This window comes from Esox lucius, chromosome 3 (assembly GCF_011004845.1).
Source record: "Esox lucius isolate fEsoLuc1 chromosome 3, fEsoLuc1.pri, whole genome shotgun sequence".
Taxonomy (NCBI): Eukaryota; Metazoa; Chordata; class Actinopteri; order Esociformes; family Esocidae; genus Esox; species Esox lucius.
This window is the reverse complement of record NC_047571.1, coordinates 35,837,878-35,861,392: the sequence shown is the minus strand read 5'-3', so window position 1 is coordinate 35,861,392 and position 23,515 is coordinate 35,837,878. Positions and strand designations below refer to the sequence as shown.

The 23,515-nt window shown below is 43.0% G+C and overlaps 1 protein-coding gene across 5 annotated transcripts in view; it reads left to right on the top strand.

Annotated features, from left to right (window-relative positions):
• pde1cb (phosphodiesterase 1C, calmodulin-dependent b) overlaps positions 1-23,015 on the top strand; it is a 63,167-nt gene extending 40,152 nt beyond the window's left edge. For 4 of the 5 annotated variants that reach the window (XM_034291595.1, XM_034291593.1, XM_034291597.1 and 1 more), the window contains 15 exons: positions 4,469-4,582; positions 5,391-5,573; positions 7,453-7,519; positions 10,668-10,784; positions 11,693-11,833; positions 13,439-13,539; positions 14,031-14,159; positions 14,501-14,602; positions 16,112-16,232; positions 16,432-16,513; positions 16,601-16,718; positions 18,427-18,602; positions 18,738-19,031; positions 19,833-19,895; positions 21,087-23,015. In XM_034291595.1, the coding sequence (XP_034147486.1) occupies positions 4,469-4,582; positions 5,391-5,573; positions 7,453-7,519; positions 10,668-10,784; positions 11,693-11,833; positions 13,439-13,539; positions 14,031-14,159; positions 14,501-14,602; positions 16,112-16,232; positions 16,432-16,513; positions 16,601-16,718; positions 18,427-18,602; positions 18,738-19,031; positions 19,833-19,895; positions 21,087-21,103 (1,825 nt within the window). In that variant the 3' untranslated portion in view covers positions 21,104-23,015. The remainder of the gene's footprint in view (positions 1-4,468; positions 4,583-5,390; positions 5,574-7,452; positions 7,520-10,667; positions 10,785-11,692; positions 11,834-13,438; positions 13,540-14,030; positions 14,160-14,500; positions 14,603-16,111; positions 16,233-16,431; positions 16,514-16,600; positions 16,719-18,426; positions 18,603-18,737; positions 19,032-19,832; positions 19,896-21,086) is intronic. The other variant, XM_034291594.1, reaches the window with a different exon arrangement.
• The last annotated feature ends 500 nt before the right edge of the window (positions 23,016-23,515 follow it).

Below are 23,515 nucleotides of genomic sequence, written 5' to 3'. Positions count from 1 at the left end.
TCACCTGTCAGTGGTCATAATGTTATGGCTGATGGGTGAATCAGTGTTATTAACTTCACCTGTCAGTGGTCATAATGTTATGGCTGGTGGGTGTATCAGTGTTATTAACTTTTTTAAAGTTTTTGTTTAATGCCTGGAATGCATAAGGACAGCTTTCCACCCCCTGGCAGTGGTAAAGAGCGTTGGCCAGGAATTAGAACAGATTGACCTGGAATAAGGACAGATTGACCTGGAATAACAACACATTTAGATTTAGAAAAGATTGGTCTGGAATTAGGACAGTTTGTCCTGGAATAAGGACAGATTGACCTGGAATAACAACACATTGGCCTGGAACTAAAACAGGTTGGCCTGGATTTAGAAAAGGTTAGCCTGGAATTAGGACAGATTGTCCTGGAATAAGGATAGGTTTGCCTGGAATAATGGCAACATGCCCTGGAATTAGGACAGGTTGGCCTGGGATTGGGAAAGGTTGGCCCAGAATAAGGACAGGGTGATCCTAGAGATGTTAATGTTCATCTACAATACCGTTTTTACTTTAGCTTCCTGAGGGAGATTGAGTGGGAAAGAAGGGGAGTTGGGGGGAGAGAAGGGGAGTTGGGGGAGGGGAGGGGAGTTGGGGGGAGAGAAGGGGAGTTGGGGGAGAGAAGGGGAGTTAGTGGAGAGAAGTAGAGTATGGAGAGAGAGAACAATCAGCTAGAGAGACCGTGACTGAGGAGGTATGAGTGATTGAGTGTTTGACTTTGTGTTTTATACCCTCCAGGGAGGTAATTTAAGTCCATATTCTAGATGAAAGCAGAGGCTTTAAATGATGAGGTTGCTGCTATAGATCACAAAGTAGCACTTAGCCTTGCCTGAAGTACTGCACAAACACACACACAACCACACATGCATGCACACACACAAACACACACAAACACCAAGAGTGCTGAGACTGCACCTGTAATATCAGTTTGTTTTGGAGTCTTAGCATCACTGTGAGGACGTGCTGGTACTGTAAAGTGTTGACAGAATTGAGTATACAATCCAGTCAGAACCCTCCTGTCATAACCATTCTGTTAGAACCATCCAGTCAGAATCCTCCTGTCAGAACCATCCTGTCAAAACCATCCTGTAAGAACCCTCCAGTCAGAACCCTCCTGTAAGACCCCTCCAGTCAAAACCATCCTGTAGGAACCATCCAGTCAAAACTATCCAGTCAGAACCGTCCAGTCAGAATCCTCCTGTCAGAACCATCCAGTAAAAACCCTCCAGTCAGAACCATCCTGTCATAACCATTCTGTTAGAACCGTCCAGTCAGAATCCTCCTGTCAGAACCATCCAGTAAAAACCCTCCAGTCAGAACCATCCTGTCATAACCATCCTGTTAGAACCATTCAGTCAGAATCCTCCTGTCAAAACCATCCAGTAAGACCCCTCCAGTCAGAACCATCCTGTAAGACCCCTCCAGTCAGAACCATCCTGTAAGACCCCTCCAGTCAGACCCCTCCAGTTAGAACCATCCTGTAGGAACCATCCAGTCAAAACTATCCAGTCAGAACCGTCTTGTCAGAATTCTCCTGTCAGAACCCTTTTGTCAAAATGCTCCTGTCAGAACCATCCTGTCAGAACCATCCCATAAGAACCACCCAGTCAGAACCCTTCTGTCAAAACCATCCAGTAAGAACCTTCCATTCAGAACCATCCTGTCAGAACCCTCCAGTCAGAACCATCCAGACAGAATCCTCCTGTCAGAACCATCAGTGAAGTTTGTTCTTGCATCGGGGCCCACATCACAGCATACATCGTTGGATGACATTGTTACCTCCAGATTTAATCCACTCAGCACCTAAAAGCACTCACACTTACAGTAATCTCCAATTGATCCGTCTTTATCTCTCAGCAAACTCTTTTCCTGTAAGGGTCAGAAATATTTAACACTGTCCACTCTACCAGAGGTGAGAGAAGTGGGAGAAGGAGGTGGTGCAGCAAAACCGCTCAGACCTTGATGGTTTTATTGACATTTTATTCATTTTCCTGCATGAGGGAAGTTCTTTGAATAAAAACCTACATGGGCAAAGTATTGAATTTAGAGCCTCCATTGTTTTCTACTAGAAGTGAAGGCAATAGTATTAAAATCGTATCATACGCAAACATCATGAAAATCTAAAATTTCAAATCAAAATTTCAAATCAAACCAACACACAATCACATACAAAACAATACACAATCACACACAAACCAAAGCACAAGCACACACAAACCAACACAATCACACACAAACCAAAACACAATCACACACAAAGAAATACACAATCACACACAAACCCACACAATCACACACAAACCAATACACAATCACACACAACCCAACACAATTACACAACCCAACACAATCACACACAAACTACCATCAAAAGTAAATGTATTATTAGATGCATTATTAGATGCATTATTAGATGAATTATTAGATGTATTATTAGATGAATTATTAGATGTATTATTAGATGAATTATTAGATGCATTATTAGATGAATTATTAGCTGTATTATTAGATGCATTATTAAATGAATTATTAGATGTATTATTAGATGCATTATTAGATGAATTATTAGATGTATTATTAGATGCATTATTAGATGCATTATTAGATGAATTATTAGCTGTATTATTAGATGCATTATTAAATGAATTATTAGATGTATTATTAGATGCATTATTAGATTAATTATTAGATGTATTATTAGATGCATTATTAGATGAATTATTAGATGTATTATTAGATGCATTATTAGATGAATTATTAGATGTATTATTAGATGCATTATTAGATTAATTATTAGATGTATTATTAGATGCATTATTTATGAATGAAGGCCATCGACTAACTAACTGACTGACCAAATGTTGTTGAACTGACAAAGATCAGCAATCAGCTGATGTTCTAGTAACATACATTGGTTTAAATGGTTTTTGTAACCACTGACACTGGGATCAGGTGTTGTTGTAACCACTGATACTGGGATCAGGTGTTGTTGTAACCACTGACCCTGGGATCAGGTGTTGTTGTAACCACTGACACTGGGATCAGGTGTTGTTGTAACCACTGACACTCGGATCAGGTGTTGTTATAACCACTGACACTGGGATCAGGTGTTGTTGTAACCACTGACACTGGGATCAGGTGTTGTTGTAACCACTGACACTGGGATCAGGTGTTGTTATAACCAATGACACTGGGATCAGGTGTTGTTGTAACCACTGACACTGGGATCAGGTGTTGTTATAACCAGTGACACTGGGATCAGGCGTTGTTATAACCACTGACACTGGGATCAGGTGTTGTTATAACCACTGACACTAGGATCAGGTGTTTTTGTAACCACTGACACTGGGATCAGGTGTTGTTATAACCACTGACACTGGGATCAGGTTTTGTTATAACCACTGACACTGGGATCAGGTGTTATATAACCACTGACACTAGGATCAGGTGTTGTTATAACCACTGACACTGGGATCAGGTGTTGTTATAACCACTGACACTGGGATCAGGTGTTGTTATAACCACTGACACTGGGATCAGGTGTTGTTATAACCACTGACACTGGGTTCAGGTGTTGTTGTAACCACTGATACTGGGATCAGGTGTTGTAACCACTGATACTGGGATCAGGTGTTGTTGTAACCACTGACCCTGGGATCAGGTGTTGTTGTAACCACTGACACTGGGATCAGGTGTTGTTGTAACCACTGACACTCGGATCAGGTGTTGTTATAACCACTGACACTGGGATCAGGTGTTGTTGTAACCACTGACACTGGGATCAGGTGTTGTTGTAACCACTGACACTGGGATCAGGTGTTGTTATAACCAATGACACTGGGATCAGGTGTTGTTGTAACCACTGACACTGGGATCAGGTGTTGTTATAACCAGTGACACTGGGATCAGGTGTTGTTATAACCACTGACACTGGGATCAGGTGTTGTTATAACCACTGACACTAGGATCAGGTGTTTTTGTAACCACTGACACTGGGATCAGGTGTTGTTATAACCACTGACACTGGGATCAGGTTTTGTTATAACCACTGACACTGGGATCAGGTGTTATATAACCACTGACACTAGGATCAGGTGTTGTTATAACCACTGACACTGGGATCAGGTGTTGTTATAACCACTGACACTGGGATCAGGTGTTGTTATAACCACTGACACTGGGATCAGGTGTTGTTATAACCACTGACACTGGGTTCAGGTGTTGTTGTAACCACTGACACTGGGATCAGGTGTTGTTGTAACCACTGACAGTGCGATAAGTTGTTGTTGTAACATTGATGTCACAGTGTTGTTGTGTTTGTCTGTTCTCCTGGTTGAGATGTCACAGTGTTGTTCTTTTTGTCCTCTAGGTTGAAATGTCACAGTGTATTTCTTTTAATCCTCCAAGTTGAGATTTCACAGTGTTGTTCTTTTTATCCTCCAGGTTGAGATGTCTGGTGAAGCAGCTAGAGAGAGGGGAGGCATCTCTTGTGGACCTGAAGAAGAACCTGGAATATGCAGCCTCTGTTCTGGAGTCGGTTTACATAGAGGAAACACGGTAACATCTAGTTGACCAAGACATACTATGACTGTGACATCTAAGCAGCAATAATCAAACTGTGACTTACGTAACAATTTATACTACATGTAATAAAAGCCCTATATTTCTACATGTTTATTATATAATATATTATACGGTCACAGCTAACACAAGTCATTGAATATGTAAGCTAATGCCACAGCTAACACAAGTTATGGAATATGTAAGCTAATGCCACAGCTAACACAAGTTATGGAATATGTAAGCTAATACCACAGCTAACACAAGTTATGGAATATGTAAGCTAATGCCACAGCTAACACAAGTTATGGAATATGTAAGCTAATGCCACAGCTAACACAAGTTATGGAATATGTAAGCTAATGCCACAGCTAACACAAGTTATGGAATATGTAAGCTAATACCACAGCTAACACAAGTTATGGAATATGTAAGCTAATGCCACAGCTAACACAAGTTATGGAATATGTAAGCTAATGCCACAGCTAACACAAGTCATGGAATATATTAGCTAATGTCACAGCTAACACAAGTTATGGAATATGTAAGCTAATGCCACAGCTAACACAAGTCATGGAATATATTAGCTAATGTCACAGCTAACACAATAGAAATGGAATGTATTAGCTAACGTCACAGCTAACACAATAGAAATTAAATATTTTAGCTTAAGATCACAACTATCACTGGACATTCAATTTATTAGCTAATGGCCCTGTTACCCCTTTTTGACATCACTTCATTTCTGTCTCAAGAACTATATTATAATTGTGACAAGAAGATTCCCCCCCCCTTCTTCCTCCAGGCGATTGGTTGACACAGAGGATGAGCTGAGCGATATTCAATCAGAGTCTGTTCCCTCTGAGGTCCGTGATTGGTTGGCGTCAACATTCACCCGTCAGATGGGTTTGATGTTGCGGCGGACTGAGGAGAAACCTCGTTTCAGAAGCATTGTTCATGCTGTGCAGGCTGGCATCTTCGTGGAGAGGTACACACAAACACACACACACACTCTAAAACACACCCATCCAGTCACATACACAAATTCCATTCAGAGTAGCATTCAATGAGAGAGACACACACTTCTGTAGGTCCTGTGTAATGCCTCTCTGTCAGTCCACAGTAGTGATCCCCAATGTAGTGGTGACCGGGGCCCAGGGACTCTCTGAAAAGTGCTCTAAGTAGGGAGTAGGGGGTCTTTTGGAAAGCAGAGTGGTGTTGAGGAGAGTTTTATAATCCAATCTAGAAAACCATTACCAAGCTGTCACTGTTTTCAGCCAGTACTGAGTCCTCAAATGCATCACTACAGTGTGTGTGTGTGTTTGTCTGGTTGTGTTAAAATTAGTGTCTTGTCTATAGATCACTACAGTGTGTGTGTATTTGTATGTGTGTGTGTGTGTTGGAGTGAGTATCTAGGCTGTATATCACTGCAGAGTGTATGCATGTGTGTGTGTGTGTGTGGTTGTGTTGGAGTCTCTAGTGTATAGATCACTACAGAGTGTTTGTGTGTGTGTGTGTGTGTGTGATTGTGTTGGAGTTAGTGTCTAGTCTATAGATCACTACAGAGTGTTTGTGTCTGTGTGTGATTGTAATGGAGTTAGTGTCTAGTCTATAGATCACTACAGAGTGTTTGTGTGTGTGTGTGTGTGTGTGTGTGTGGTTGTGTTGGAGTCTCTAGTGTATAGATCACTACAGAGTGTTTGTGTGTGTGTGTGTGTGTGTGTGTTTGTGTTGGAGTCTCTAGTGTACAGATCACTACAGAGTGTTTGTGTGTGTGTGTGTGTGTGTGGTTGTGTTGGAGTCTCTAGTGTATAGATCACTACAGAGTGTTTGTGTGTGTGTGTGTGTGTGTGTGTGTGTGTGGTTGTGTTGGAGTCTCTAGTGTATAGATCACTACAGAGTGTTTGTGTGTGTGTGTGTGTGTGTGTGGTTGTGTTGGAGTCTCTAGTGTATAGATCACTACAGAATGTTTGTGTGTGTGTGTGTGTGTGTGGTTGTGTTGGAGTCTCTAGTGTATAGATCACTACAGAATGTTTGTGTGTGTGTGTGTGTGTGTGTGTGTGTGTGGTAGTGTTGGAGTCTCTAGTGTACAGATCACTACAGAGAGTTTGTGTGTGTGTGTGTGTGTGTGTGTGGTTGTGTTGGAGTCTCTAGTGTATAGATCACTACAGAGTGTTTGTGTGTGTGTGTGGGTGTGTGTGTGTGTGTGGTTGTGTTGGAGTCTCTAGTGTACAGATCACTACAACCGAAAGAAGCTGAGTAAGAACCCTAACCACAAACAATATGACACACACACACACAAAACACATACACCCAGACACACACAAACACACATGCATTCACACACACAGAAAGGCAATGAAAAATGATTCCCAGTTTGGTCCACATACACTTCTGTTTTGCTGACTGTGTTAAGGGTTTTGACCATGTGACTTCAGGATTGATTGATGCCTGTAGGACACTTGGCTGATCCTGGGAGGAAACATTGGGGTTATTTTTAGAATTGAGATTACTGTTAGGATTAATAATTATCAGTTATGGTTAGGGTTAGGGCTAGGTTAATTTAGGGTTAGGGTTAGGTTACTTTAGGCATAAATACCATTGAGGTTTAGAGTTAGAGCTAGGTTACTTTAGACAAATATTATTCAGGGTTAGGGCTAGGTTACTTGTGGGGTTAGGGGTTAGGGGTTAGGGGTTAGGGTTAGGGTTAGAGAATAATATAACGTTTTGGAGGTTAGGCTCATATTAAACTCAGGATTCCAGTAAGTTAGGGTTAGGGTTAGGGTTAACATGACTTCCTTTTTATTTGGTCCCCTTAATGATAGAAAACCCAAGGTTTTGTGTGTGTGTACTTTTATGTCTCACAGGATGTACAGACGGACCTCTAATATGGTTGGACTCAGCTACCCTTCAACTGTTATATCAGTCCTGAAGGTAATGAGCACACACACACACACAGTCATATACACACACACACAGTGATATACACACACACACAGTCATATATACACACACACACAGTCATATACACACACACACACACACACACACACACTCATATACACACACACACACAGTCATATACACACACACACACACACAGTCATATACACACACACACACAGTCATATACACACACACACACACACACACAGTCATATACACACACACACACACACAGTCATATACATATACACACACACTCATACACACACACACACAGTCATATACACACACACACACAGTCATATACATATACACACACACAGTCATATACACACACACACACAGTCTTATACACACACACACACAGTCATATACATATACACACACACAGTCATATACACACACACACACAGTCATATACACACACACACACACAGTCATATACACACACACACAGTCATATACACACACACTCATATGCACACACACACACACACACAGTCATATACACACACACACACACACTCATATGCACACACACACACAGTCATATACACACACACACACACAGTCATATACACACACACACACACACACACAGTCATATACACACACACACAGTCATATACACACACACACACAGTCATATACACACACACACACACACACAGTCATATACACACACACACACAGTCATATACATATACACACACACAGTCATATACACACACACACACAGTCATATACACACACACACACACAGTCATATACACACACACACACAGTCATATACACACACACACACACAGTCAAAACTCTTTAAGCACATTCAACATTCACGGAGCGCAACACACAGGATCAAACATCATTGTGGTCATCTAGAAGATATTCACAGCTTTGTGTGACCTCAGTGGGATTCATACCCACGATCCTGGTGTCGGGAGGGCTGTGCTCTAAAAACGGAGCCACAAAAGGCCACTGCATTGCTTAAGTGCTGTATAATACAGGACATTCGGGACGCTGCGTAAAATGTAAATAAAAAAGAATCATTTAAACTCTGTATTCAATAGAAAATAGATCAAAGACAACATATCACATGTTGAAATTGAGACATTTAATTGTTTCTTGAAAAGTACATGCCCACTTTGAATTTGATGCCAGCAACATGTTTAAAAAAAGTTAGAACAGTGGCAACAAAAGATTGGAATAGTTGTGTAATGCTAAAAAACTAAATCGGGTGGAATGTCACACAAGTAATTAGGTAAATTGGCAACAGGTCAGTAACATGACTGGGTATTACAGTTTTTTCCAACTGGTTACACATCTTTTCAAAACTATGTCACCTTTTTTCAAAACTCTACACACAATTCCCAAAATTGCACACACAAAATGCAAAATGCCTCACATCTCCTTCAAAATGCCATAAACACATGTCAGAATGAAGCATTTGCATCAAATGGCAAACACTTCTTTCATAATAGTTTTTGGATACACCATGTAAACACTGTTGTTCTGAATCTAAAGCTCTTTGGTCTTTCATAGGCTAATATCTACATTTCAATACAATGTTCTACAGTGAAAGTAATCTGCTGAGAGTGGTAACAAGTACACTGTAAACTTCAATTAGTGCTCAACATGGCTGTTAGAATCCTAACTAGAACTAAAACATTTGGACACATTACTCCTGTCCTAGTCTCTTTACACTGGCTGCCTGTGCAGACTCAGTGCAAACTTTCAAGTGTGTACTAAAAACTAATCTCTACAGCATGGTTTATGATTAGGTGTAGCCTGGCCCGGGGGCGTGAAAGTGACCAGAAGGCTTGATACTGTCCCCCCTTGCTGTCTTGCCAGGTGGGCTCTCAGCGCCCCACTGGGATGCCCTCCCTCCAATGCCATTTTGGGCGAAGTCACTGGCTTGTTTTTGTCTCTCTGTTGCGCCCATTATACAATTGGGTTGAACTCTGCTGGCAATAATCTGCCCTAATTCAGGGTGGTTGCGGTTGGTGGTGTCCCTTTGGTTGATGCTTGGCAATGTGGGTGGATTAACCTCCTGCTACCCACGCTGGCCCCACCCAGCACCCCAGAACCTACCCACGCTGGCCCCACGCAGCATCCCAGAACCTACCCACGCTGGCCCCACCCAGCACCCCAGAACCTACCCACGCTGGCCCCACCCAGCACCCCAGAACCTACCCACGCTGGCCCCACCCAGCATCCCAGAACCTACCCACGCTGGCCCCACCCAGCACCCCAGAACCTACCCACGCTGGCCCCACCCAGCACCCCAGAACCTACCCACGCTGGCCCCATCGGTTAACCCAAGTCTTGCCTTGGAGGCAGAGTGCCTACTGGTACTGATGCTCTGCTCTGGGGCAGGAACCTCTGCCTGCCATCACGCCCCGTCCATCTTCAGAGCTGCCGACTACATGGGGGCCCCGCCCTCCCTCCCTTTTGGACTTTTGTTGTTTTGTCTGGGTGTCCGCATCTTGGGGGGGGGTACTCTGAAGTTCTGTTTAGTTTGTGCTGTTTGTTCCTGAATGAAAAAAGGTAAACACACATGGTGAAAGACAACCCCTTTTATTCATAACCCGGCTAGTGGGAGTTCGTAGCTGTGGGAGGACAGATTTGCACGATGTGTTGATCTGCAGCCTCACACCCCCACAGCAAACATCTAGATGTGGACGTACGGCAGGAATTAACCAATGCAAAGCAGTCATTTTACATTTCCTTAGCATACCCTACACATTTCAAGAAACTGCCTGCAACTCTTTCAAGCAAATACATGTTTAAGTCTAACTCAGCAATGTTTGAAAAGGCGAGTCAAATCATTCTGTAGTGCTGATCTTGATCACTTCAACACAGATAAATAAAAACAACTTTAAACTCTATGTTGATGATAAAACTGTAATACCTTTGAACTGTATGGTGATAAAATAATAATAACATCTTAAAACTGTATGGTGATGAAATAATAATAACAACTTAAAACTGTATGATGATGATAAAACAATAATAATCACAATAATAGGGGTTATAGGTCAGGGGTCAGAGCAAATTCCACGTTTTCCTTTCCTGGCATCACATTGGGGTTATAGGTTAGGGGTAGATGTAATGTCATATGTTTCTCTCCCTGTAGCACATAGACAAGTGGTCGTTTGATGTGTTTGCTCTTAATGAAGCCAGCGGAGACCACGCCCTCAAATTCATCTTCTATGAGCTACTGACACGCTACGACCTCATCTGCAGATTTAAGGTACAACCAACTGGAATGTGTCATCTGTTTAAATGTTCTGATTAATTAAAACCTTTTCATTCATGCCTGTGTTCACACCATGGCATTAGAAACACCTGAATAAAACAATACCACAAAGAGAAAAGAAAATCTAAATAATATTCCTAAATTTCATGAATTAATTTATTATACAGAATTGCAGCATTCTGTAGTTTACCTAATGTTATCTTACAGTCATGTAATGGATCTGGCCTACAGTAATGTGATGGATCTGGCTTATAGTAATGTGATGGATCTGGCCTACAGTAATGTGATGGATCTATCCTACAGTAATGTGATGGATCTGGCCTACAGTAATGTGATGGATCTATCCAACAGTAATGTGATGGATCTGGCCTACAGTAATGTGATGGATCTATCCAACAGTAATGTGATGGATCTGGCCTACAGTAATGTGATGGATCTGGCCTACAGTAATGTGATGGATCTGGCCTACAGTAATGTGTTGGATCTATCCTACAGTAATGTGGTGGATCTATCCAACAGTAATGTGATGGATCTGGCCTACAGTAATTTGATGGATCTGACCTACAGTAATGTGATGGATCTATCCTACAGTAATGTGGTGGATCTGGCCTACAGTAATGTGATGGATCTGACCTACAGTAATGTGATGGATCTATCCTACAGTAATGTGGTGGATCTGGCCTACAGTAATTTGATGGATCTGGCCTACAGTAATTTGATGGATCTGACCTACAGTAATGTGATGGATCTATCCTACAGTAATGTGGTGGATCTGGCCTACAGTAATGTGATGGATCTGGCCTACAGTAATGTGGTGGATCTATCCTACAGTAATGTGGTGGATCTATCCTACAGTAATGTGGTGGATCTGGCTCAGTGTGTGTGTGTGTGTTTGTGGTCAGATCCCTGTCTCTGCAGTGGTGTCATTCGTAGAGGCTCTGGAGGTGGGCTACAGTAAACACAAAAACCCTTATCACAACCTGATGCACGCTGCTGATGTCACACAGACCATCCACTACCTACTGCTGAAGACTGGCATGGTGGTGAGTCACACACACACCTAACCCGACCCCCTGACTCTAACCCCTTAACCCCCTGACCATAAACCCCTAACCCCTTAACCCCCTGACCATAAACCCCTAACCTTGTGACCACCTGAGCAAAACCGGCTCGTGAGGGAATTCCATTCGGCCGGTGGTTGGTAGTAAAATTGTTTTGAGGGCAAACTCACTCACCAGCTCATTTTACACACCAGCCATATTCCCAAAACATCATCACAATCTCAGGCATCTGTCAGGAGAATATTACAAATAATAAATGCCCTCTCCTGACCCCCTAACCCCACAAACTCACCAGCCCATCTTACACACCTGGGCCATATTCGTAGACCCTGTGGACACCTATATACTGTGGACACCTATATACCGTGGACACCTTGATGCTGTGTAAGCCTAGATACTGTGGACACCTAGATACTGTGTAAACCTAGATACTGTGGACACCTAGATACTATGTAAACCTAGATACTGTGTAAACCTAGATACTGTGGACACCTAGATCCTGTGTAAACCTTGATCCTGTGTAAACCTAGATACTGTGGACACCTAGATCCTGTGTAAACCTTGATCCTGTGTAAACCTAGATACTGTGGACACCTAGATACTATGTAAACCTAGATACTGTGGACACCTAGATACTGTGTAAACCTAGATACTGTGTTACTTCTGTGCTACTTCAGGCAGCCTGGGTTGTTCATTTGCAGCTGCACTAATGTGTTCATGTTCAATTGTTGATTAGAATTTGAACTGCTGTGTTCCGTCTGAACAGCTGAAGAGGAGGGATTCCAGGATTCACATCTAGATGAAAGAAAAGCAGGGACACATTTTTCTGCATCTGGTTTAGAGTGTCTAATCCCAGACGTTTTCCTCAGATGAAAGTATGATGTTTTGAATATGCATTTTAAGTGATTATTAAGAAAGCATTCTGCTAGTTTTGGCCACTGGTTGTAAAAGTGGCACAGTTGAGCCTCCATTTGCACTGATCAGGGTCACTGGTCTGGTTTAGACACAATGATCAGGTTCAATGGTCAGGTTCAATGGTCAGGGTCAATGGTGAGGGTCAATCTCCTTGGTCAGGGTCAATCTCTGTGGTCAGGGTCAATCTCCGTGGTCAGGGTTGGTCTCCATGGTCTTGATCAGTCTCCGTGGTCAGGGTCGGTCTCTATGGTCAGGGTCAGTCTCTGTGGTAAGGGTCGGTCTCCATGGTCATGATCAGTCTCTGTGGTCAGGGTCGGTCTCCGTGGTCAGGTTCAGTCTCGGTAGTCAGGTTCAGTCTCAGTGGTCATTGTTAGTATCTGTGGTCAGGTTCAGTCTCGGTGGTCAGGGTTAGTGTCTGTGGTCAGGTTCAGTCTCGGTGGTCAGGGTTAGTGTCTGTGGTCAGGTTAACTCTCGGTGGTCATGGTTAGTGTCCATGGTCAGGTTTAGTCTCGGTGGTCATGGTTAGTGTCTGTGGTCAGGTTCAGTCTCGGTGGTCAGGGTTAGTGTCTGTGGTCAGGTTAACTCTCGGTGGTCATGGTCAGTGTCCATGGTCAGGTTCAGTCTCAGTGGTCTCTGTCTCTTATTTTCTCTCTCTGTCTTTTTTTCTGTCAGCATTGGTTGACAGAGTTGGAGATCTTTGCATTGATCTTTGCAGCAGCGGTTCACGACTACGAACACACTGGAACCACCAACAACTTCCACATCCAGACCAGGTAACAGATCACTGATTCAACACATCCATACCATATAACAGATCACTGATTCAACACATCTAGACCAGGTAACAGATCACTGATTCAACACATCCATACCAGATAACAGATCACTGATTCAACACATCTAGACCAGGTAACAGATCACTGATTCAACACATCCAGACCTGGTAACAGATCACTGATTCAACACATCCAGACCAGGTAACAGATCACTGATTCAACACATCTAGACCTGGTAACAGATCACTGATTCAACACATCCAGACCAGGTAACAGATCACTGATTCAACACATCCAGACCTGGTAACAGATCACTGATTCAACACATCCATACCATATAACAGATCACTGATTCAACACATCCAGACAAGGTAACAGATCATTGATTCAACACATCCAGACCAGGTAACAGATCATTGATTCAACACATCCAGACCAGGTAACAGATCACTGATTGTAATTAGCTGACGGTAACTGTTTATGTCCAGGTCAGACTCTGCTATCCTGTACAATGACCGTTCAATCCTAGAAAGTCATCATGTCAGCGCTGCATACCGCCTCCTACAGGACGACGATGAGATGAACATATTCTACAACCTCAGCAAGGATGACTGGAGGTGAGAAAATCCAGGGAAACAAATGGGAGAAATGGGTGAGAGAAAGACAGATGGTTTGAGAAAGAAAGATGGCGAGAGGAAGAAGAAGGGGGAAAGAGGACTGATTGATTATATTTTCCATTTACTACATTTCTATAATATATTTAGAGAATTTACAGAAATATGAGGCATTTTCTTCTTATGAAGCAAAATATCACCCTTCTTCTGAAGGTAAAGGGTGTCCCTACTCCTTATGAAGTCCTAATATGACTGTAATGTCATGTAATAACTTCACTACTAGGAATATAACATGCCTAATATGCCAGTAATCTAGAGAGTGATCAGTCTGTCTGTCCATTCAGAGAGCTGCGAGCCTTGGTAGTAGAGATGGTGCTGGCTACGGACATGTCTTGCCACTTTCAGCAGGTCAAACACATGAAGAACTTCCTGCAACAACCAGAAGGGTGAGACTCTACAGCCCCTCATACATCCCCCATCCCTCCATTATTCCTCATCCCTCCATTAAATATCATTCCTCATCCACTACCCCAAGACCTTCTGCTGTTAGACAGACTGACTGATAGAGGAGGTAAAGATATTCTGCTGTTAGACAGACTGATTAATAGAGGAGATAAATACCTTCTACTGTAGAACAGACTGACTGATAGAGGAGGTAAAGACCTACTGTAGAACAGACTGACTAATAGAGGAGGTAAAGACATTTTACTGTAGAACAGACTGACTGATAGAGAAGGTAAAGACCTTCTACTATAGAACAGACTGACTGATAGTGGTAATAACCTTCTGCTGTAGAACATACTGACTGATAGAGTTGGTAAAGACCTTCTGCTGTAGAACATACTGACTAATAGAGGAGGTAAAGACCTTCTGTTGTAGAACAGATTGACCTATAGAGGAGATAAAGAACTTCTGCTGTAGTACAGACAGACTCATAGCAGAGCTAAAGACCTTCTGCTGAAGAACAGAGTGACTGATAGCAGAGATAAAGACCTTCTGCTGTTAGACAGACTGACTGATAGTGGTAAAGACCTTCTGCTGTAGAACAGACTGACCGATAGTGGTAAAGACCTTCTGCTGTAGAACAGACTGACTGATTGAGGAGGTAAAGAACTTCTGCTGTAGAACAGACTGACTGATAGAGGAGGTAAAGAACTTCTGCTGTAGAACAGACTGACTGATAGAGAAGGTAAAGACCTTCTGCTGTAGAACAGTCTGACTGATAGAGGAGGTAAATACTTTCTACTGTAGAACAGACTGACTGATAGTGGTAATAACCTTCTGCTGTAGAACATACTGACTGATAGAGTTGGTAAAGACCTTCTGCTGTAGAACATACTGACTAATAGAGGAGGTAAAGACCTTCTGTTGTAGAACAGATTGACCGATAGAGGTGATAAAGAACTTCTGCTGTAGTACAGACAGACTCATAGCAGAGCTAAAGACCTTCTGCTGAAGAACAGAGTGACTGATAGCAGAGATAAAGACCTTCTGCTGTAGAACAGACTGACTGATAGTGGTAAAGACCTTCTGCTGTAGAACAGACTGACCGATAGTGGTAAAGACCTTCTGCTGTAGAACAGACTGACTGATTGAGGAGGTAAAGACCTTCTGCTGTAGAACAGAGTGACTGATAGAGGAGATAAAGACCTTCTGCTGTAGAACAGTCTGACTGATAGAGGAGGTAAAGAACTTCTACTGTAGAACAGACTGACTGATAGAGGAGGTAAAGAACTTCTGCTGTAGAACAGACTGACTGATAGAGAAGGTAAAGACCTTCTGCTGTAGAACAGACTGACTGATAGAGGAGGTAAATACTTTCTACTGTAGAATAGACTGACTGATAGTGGTAATAACCTTCTGCTGTAGAACATACTGACTGATAGAGGGGAGGGAGCATGCTAAAACTTTTAACTGTGTGTGTGCGTGTTTGTGCGTGTTTGTCCCTTCCCCAGGATTGATAAGCCCAAGGCCCTGTCCCTCCTACTGCATGCAGCTGATATCAGCCACCCAGCCAAAACTTGGGACCTGCATCATCGCTGGACAGCCTCCCTGCTGGAGGAATTCTTCAGACAGGTACCCCCTGACCACTTCTCCTAGACACTATGCTTCACTCGGGTTGTTGCTTGCTCTTTTGGGTTCAAACTGGATATCTTTAGAAGACCTTGCAATTGCTGATTTAAAAAATGGATTTATAAAATATATTTGATTGATTGATTCCTTTGACAACCACTAACCTGTAACCACTGACCTCTAACTACTGGTTTCTCTGTAGGGTGATAAAGAGGCAGAGTTAGGACTGCCATTCTCTCCTCTGTGTGACCGCAAGTCAACCATGGTCGCTCAGTCACAGATCGGTGAGTTACCATGAACCTGACATCCCAATATTTCTGTCAGCTTATGTCTCTCAGTCTGTTTCCAGTGGTTGTCTATCTGTCCTCCAGGGTTTATAGATTTCATCGTCGTTCCAACGTTCACAGTATTGACGGATATGACAGAGAAAATTGTCACTCCCCTGATTGACGAGGCGTCACACAGCCTGGCTGGATTCAGACACTCCAGGTACACTGCTTCCTGCGTCCTGCCTCCTGCTTCCTGCTTCCTGCCTCCTTCCTCCCGCCTCCTGCTTCCTGCCTCCTGCCTCCTGCCTCCTGCCTCCTTCCTCCTGCCTCCTGCTTCCTGCCTCCTGCCTCCTTCCTCCTGCCTCCTGCTTCCTGCCTCCTGCTTCCTGCTTCTGCATCTTGTTTGTCATATAAAGGCTTCAGGCAGACATTTATATTCCATCTCTCCTTTCCCTTCACCTGTCTGCTAGTCTCCTTATCATGTCTGCTGTCTGTTGTTACATTTTCTCTGTAGTCACATCTCTCTCACCACTCCTCTCCTCTCCCTACCTCCCATCTCTCCTCTCCCTACCCCCCATCTCTCCTCTCCCTACCTCCAATCTCTCCTCTCCCTACCTCCCTTCTCTCCTCTCCCTACATCCCTTCTCTCCTCTCCCTACCTCCCATCTCTCCTCTCCCTCCCTCCCATCTCTCCTCTCCTTCTTCCCCTCTCTCCTCTCCTTCCTCCTTCTCTCCTCTCCTTCCTCCCCTCTCTCCTCTCCTTCCTCCCTTCTCTCCTCTCCTTCCTCCCCTTTCTCCTCTCCTCCCTCCCTCCCATCTCTTCTCCTCCCCTCTCTCCTCTCCTTCCTCCCCTCTCTCCTCTCCTTCCTCCCCTCACTCCTCTTCTCCTCCCTCTCTCCTCCCTCCCCTCTCTCCTCCCTCCCTCCCCTCTCTCCTCTCCTCCCTCCCTCCCATCTCTTCTCCTCCCCTCTCTCCTCTCCTTCCTCCCCTCTCTCCTCTTCTCCTCCCTCTCTCCTCTCCTTCCTCCCCTCTCTCCTCTCCTCTCCTCCCTCCCTCCCTCCCATCTCATCTCCTCCCCTCTCTCCTCTCCTTCCTCCCCTCTCTCCTCTCCTTCCTCCCCTCTCTCCTCTCCTTCCTCCCCTCTCTCCTCTCCTTCCTCCCCTCTCTCCTCTCCTCTCCTCCCTCCCTCCCATCTCTTCGACTCCACTCTCTCCTCTCCTTCCTCCCATCTCTCCTCTCCTTCCTCCCTTCTCTCCTCTCCTTCCTCCCTTCTCTCCTCTCCTTCCTCCCCTCTCTCCTCTCCTTCCTCCCCTCTCTCCTCTCCTCCCTCCCTCCCATCTCTTCTCCTCCCCTCTCTCCTCTCCTTCCTCCCCTCTCTCCTCTCCTTCCTCCCCTCTCTCCTCTCCTTCCTCCCCTCTCTCCTCTTCTCCTCCCTCTCTCCTCTCCTTCCTCCCCTCTCTCCTCCCTCCCTCCCCTCTTTCCTCTCCTCCCTCCCTCCCATCTCTTCTCCTCCCCTCTCTCCTCTCCTTCCTCCCCTCTCTCCTCTTCTCCTCCCTCTCTCCTCTCCTTCCTCCCCTCTCTCCTCTCCTCTCCTCCCTCCCTCCCATCTCATCTCCTCCCCTCTCTCCTCTCCTTCCTCCCCTCTCTCCTCTCCTTCCTCCCTTCTCTCCTCTTCTACTCCCCTCTCTCCTCTCCTTCCTCCCCTCTCTCCTCTCCTTCCTCCCCTCTCTCCTCTCCTCTCCTCCCTCCCTCCCATCTCTTCGACTCCACTCTCTCCTCTCCTTCCTCCCATCTCTCCTCTCCTTCCTCCCCTCTCTCCTCTCCTTCCTCCCTTCTCTCCTCTCCTTCCTCCCTTCTCTCCTCTCCTTCCTCCCCTCTCTCCTCTCCTTCCTCCCCTCTCTCCTCTCTTCCACACTTCTCCTCTCCAGTCTGAACAGCATCAGCTGTGAAGATGCTAAGTGGGGTAGTCAGAGGACTTCAGCCTCGGAGGGCAGTCCTACAGAAAGCTGTTCTCTATTGGCTGTGGACCTGAAGAACTTTAAGGATTTATGGAGCGAAGAGGTTTATCAGAACCGAAACAGATGGAAGACACAAGCCACTAAAGGTAAATTCGATTTTTGTTTTCAATGAATCGATTTTAATTAAAATTAGATCAGTCGATGAGCACCCTCTGCTATACTGTATGTATTTTAAGTGGTTTGAAGTGCGGTCATCTCTGTGTGTCTGTGTGTTGCGCCAGAAACAGAGGAAAAGGCCCTAAGGGAAAATGAGGAGGACAGAGCCCAGCCCAAAGAGACTCTAAAGGGACATACTGAACCAGTGGTGGAAGACACCATGAAACCCCAGGATGGGCAATCAGAACAAAAAGTGGGAGAGACAGAAACCAGTGAGGGTGAGGGAGAGAAGAAGAGAGAAACACGAGAGGAGCTGAACAGATGTGACGACGGAGAAACGGGGGAGGGGGGTAAAGAGAGTGATGGAGGGAAAATGCAGCCTGCTAGTTCAGCAGACACCAACTCACTGGAAGAGAATGGTAAGTCACATGTTGCCTTCCCCCATAGCAAAACAAATAGAAATCACTGACATACAAATCACTTTGACAAACCAAACAAGGTTATTCTAAAGACACTATGGGGTTGTTTAAGGAAGGTCGTCAAGTGACAGGAAGATTGGGTTCTAAAAGACAGCCTAAAAAGGCAAAGCAAAATGAAATACAGACATTACAAAATGGGTTTGAGAACCCGGGGAAACCAGATGACAGGAAAATGTTGATGTCTCATTCTAAATGAAAGTCTTTCAGTTGCTTGTGAAGGATGACTTTGAATCCAATATCAGCCTGTGAAGAATGACTCTGAATCCAATATCAGCCTGTGAGGAATGACTCTGAATCCAATATCAGCCTGTAAAAATGACTCTGAACCCAATATCAGGCTGTGAAAAATGTCTCTGAACCCAATATCAGCCTGTGAAGGATGACTGAATCCAATATCATCCTGTGAAGGATGACTCTGAACACAATATCAGCCTGTGAAGGATGATTCTGAATCCAATATCAGCCTGTAAAAAATGACTCTGAACCCAATATCTATATATAGAAAAGACGTCTATTTGTGGTTAAACTCTTTTGAGTTCTAAAGGGATACACAATAACATACAACAGCACCATAATTTAAAATTAAGCTTACATTTTTTTTGTATTGATAGTTACAGTTTTAATATCATATGTCCAACCACATGTGAAACCTTGTTTGACAGACAAGGAAATAGTAAAGCCTTCAAAGCCTTGTCATTCTGTATATTAAAATGATATTTTCTGAATCTGATGATCCTACAGGAGAAATGCCAGAGGGGGCAGAATTTCCACCGAGTGACCAGAACAACCTGCAATCAAATGAAGGTAGAGGGCCACCAACCAATGTCATCCACATTCACTCATAACAATGACATTGCAGATTTTAAGTAGAGAGCTACACGTTTAGCCTTGTCTGTATAGTGAGAGGTGTTTTGTTTGGAAAGTAAGAAATTCTGGATTTGGTGGTTGATATGGGTAAAGGTAATTCGTATGGGAAAACAGATGGTTGATATGGGTAAAGGTGGTCGATATGGGTAAAGGTGGTTGATATGGGTGAAGGTGGTTGATATGAGTAAAGAATGAGAGTGGAAAGTTTAGTCCTGTATCTTGGTTGACTCATTCAGGGAGAGGATGTTTGGGGACCGCCAGGTTGGGCATAAAGTTGGAAGAGGGAGTTCCCAGCTGCAGGCACAACATTATTAATATGTACAGATAGTTAGGTTGTTCCAAGAATCCTACCTTGAAGAACATACTTAGATAGGGTCAGAGGTCAGGACTGTCCAGTGTTTAGGGCCTTTGGAGATGCTCATATGCGACCATGGCAGCTCTGAACTGAAGGGTCAGCTTTTTACTGACATTCAAGAAATGTAGACTGGGAGGGCAGGATTGTAGCCTCATTTGAAAAGAAGAATTATACCGTTAGATGGCAGTTTGTTTTAAAATGATTAACAGAAGAACGCTTTTGGTAGACTGAAGGGCAGATGTAGGTGCTTGTTAAAATGAAATAACTGCAACATACACAAGGTCCAATCCATGGTGATAGCATGTTGTGTTCTGCATAACCTCTGTGAAGTGAACAGTGATGAGTACAGAGAATTGGGTGTCACTGCAATAAACCGTCCTGACAGGAATAAATAACTAAAGGTTGTCAGTTTACTTGCAGTTTTTGAAAATGTCATGATAGCATTTTGACAATCCTGTGTCACTTTACTTGAACTGAGAAGATACCGTTTATAATAATGTCATGATGGCATAATGATCATCCTGTGTCACTTATCAGACTTGCTTAGGTGTCATAACCAGTCATAAAAAATTCAATATATATCATAATATTTCAAAATATATGTGTCATTACAGTGTCCATGTTATGACAGGATATGACATGTTATGTCAGCTGACATGACACATTATGACATGGTTATGACAGAGTTATGACAATGTTATGACACTACACTTCAAGTAAAGTGTTACCGATGAAACAAACATTAACTTAAGACCTGTTTTTGTTTCCTCCAGAGATAACGATGGACTAAGAACAACAGGCAAGACTGGGAGGACGATAAATGACCATCATGTGCTTAAGCTCTAGCGCCCTCTACGGAATAGATATGTCTTCTTCCATCTGTCTTTCTACTGGATCAATATGTCTTCCATCTGTCTCTCTAATGGATAGATATGTCTTCTTCTATCTGTCTCTCTAATGGATAGATATGTCTTCTTCCATCTGTCGTGACTGGATAGATATGTCTTCCATCTGTTTCTCTACTGGATAGATATGTCTTTTTCCATCTGTCTCTACTGGATAGATATGTCCTTTTCCATCTCTTTCTCTACTGGATAGATATGTCTTCTTCCATCAGTCTTCTTGCAGTCTTCCCTAATTTTTCTTGTTCTGTCATAGGTTCATGTTAGAACTGTATGATGACAAAATTCCCCTTCTGAATGAACCCTAACCCTGGTGCTCAAAATGTATGCGGTAATCCAACTACAGTTCTGGTGAGACAGAAGCCTGTATGTCATATGTTCTGTTTTCATAGTTGTTTCTTCAAGCCTCTGACACTGGATGTTTCTTTGTGTCCTTTTTAGACGAGGAATAGACAGACTGTTCATTTAAACAGAAATGTACATATACCGTTCTGATAAATGGGAGACCAGCCTTGGCGATCAAGGCTAATTTACTTTTATACATCTGTAATGAACTTGTCATCTTACTTTTAAATACCTTTGTAAACTATTAGGCAAATCCTCATTGAACCATTTTGCTGTATAGTGGTCAGGGTTAAAGGTCAAGGGTTTCCTGTTTAAAGGTTCGTTCAATGCTTTTCAGTGAGGATCATTAGATATGGTAATTGGATTTACTTTATGAACTGATGTCATTGGCTCAACCCTGGTTTGACTTTAGTGTTTTTTGTTTTATATTGTGTCTTCTATTTAAAATTCTCATTAATTGTAATAGTGTACTCAATGTGTATGTTCAACTTTGTTATTGTTTCAGAGGCCTGTACTACAAAGCAGGATTTGGGGTTAGTGAGCTAACTTCAGGTTGAACCCTGGGTTGTCAGTGTCACAACAGTGGTTCCCTTGGCACCGGTTACATCACTATGGTAACTTATGCAGCACACCTAACCTGCCCCGGAGCAGATTATATTCCAGATAACAGATCAACACGTGAAAAACAAGGTGCTTCCTGCTCTAACAGAGCTACTTGATACATTTGTTGTGTTTCCTGGCCACATTAAAAGGGGGCTTTTATGAAATAGCTGGTAAACAAATTACGTGGACTACTTCATCTATTAATAATGTAGCCCCTTTGACGCTTACTGTTTTAGGCCTTTATTAAATGCATACTCCTGTATCTACCTGAAACAGAGACTGACTCCAGCAGCCTTGTACTTTTTGAGTAGTAGGTAATCCTACTTAGTGGTGAATTATGTTTTTATATTTATTTTTTATGGACTACTTAGCACAGCCAGGGTTGCAACTGAAACAATAAGGCAAAAATGGTCTTACGCACCATAAGAATTAATCTAATGGAGTACACAACTGTAATTATAGTCAGATCTAGTTGTGCCTTAATGATGGGGCAGTGATAGGCTATTGAAAAGCCTTGCAATTTTTGGATTTACAGTCTGCATTTTTTTGGCCAGCTTTCCTTCTTGCTTTTGGCAGCAGCAACTGTGTTCCTTTTAGCCTGGATTATATTTCTATATTCTTCATTTTTCTCTAAAGTGATCGTTTGCTCTTGAATGGAATATGCGTCTCTAGACTTGTCCATGTTTGTGATTGGTCATGGCTTTTATTTGAATGCGCCCATGGCTAGATTGGGAAAACCTGGGTAGATTTAACAAATAGATAACCACTGTTGTGACAACACTTTTGCGGAGTTGCAGTTTTTGGCTCAGTGAAGCCAACTAACGAAAATAAATCCTGGGCATGTTGAACTTGCTTCGTAGTACAGACCTCTGATTTCTGTGTCATTCAGAAACTCTAAAACATATAAGGTTTGATGTCGGGTTCAACGTTTTTTCGTAACGAATAGCAATAAACAAAGTATATTCCATATATAGTGCACTACTCTATGTAATATGGTCTAAAATAGTTCACTACCCTATGTAATATTGTTTAAAATGGTTCCATACCCTATGTAATATTGTTTAAAATGGTTCCATACCCTATGTAATATTGTCTAAAATAGTTCCATACCCTATGTAATATGGTCTAAAATAGTTCACTACCCTATGTAATATGGTCTAAAATAGTTCCATACCCTATGTAATATGGTCTAAAATAGTTCCATACCCTATGTAATATGGTCTAAAATAGTTCCATACCCTATGTAATATGGTCTAAAATAGTTCCATACCCTATGTAATATGGTCTAAAATAGTTCCATACCCTATGTAATATGGTCTAAAATACTTCCATACCCTATGTAATATGGTCTA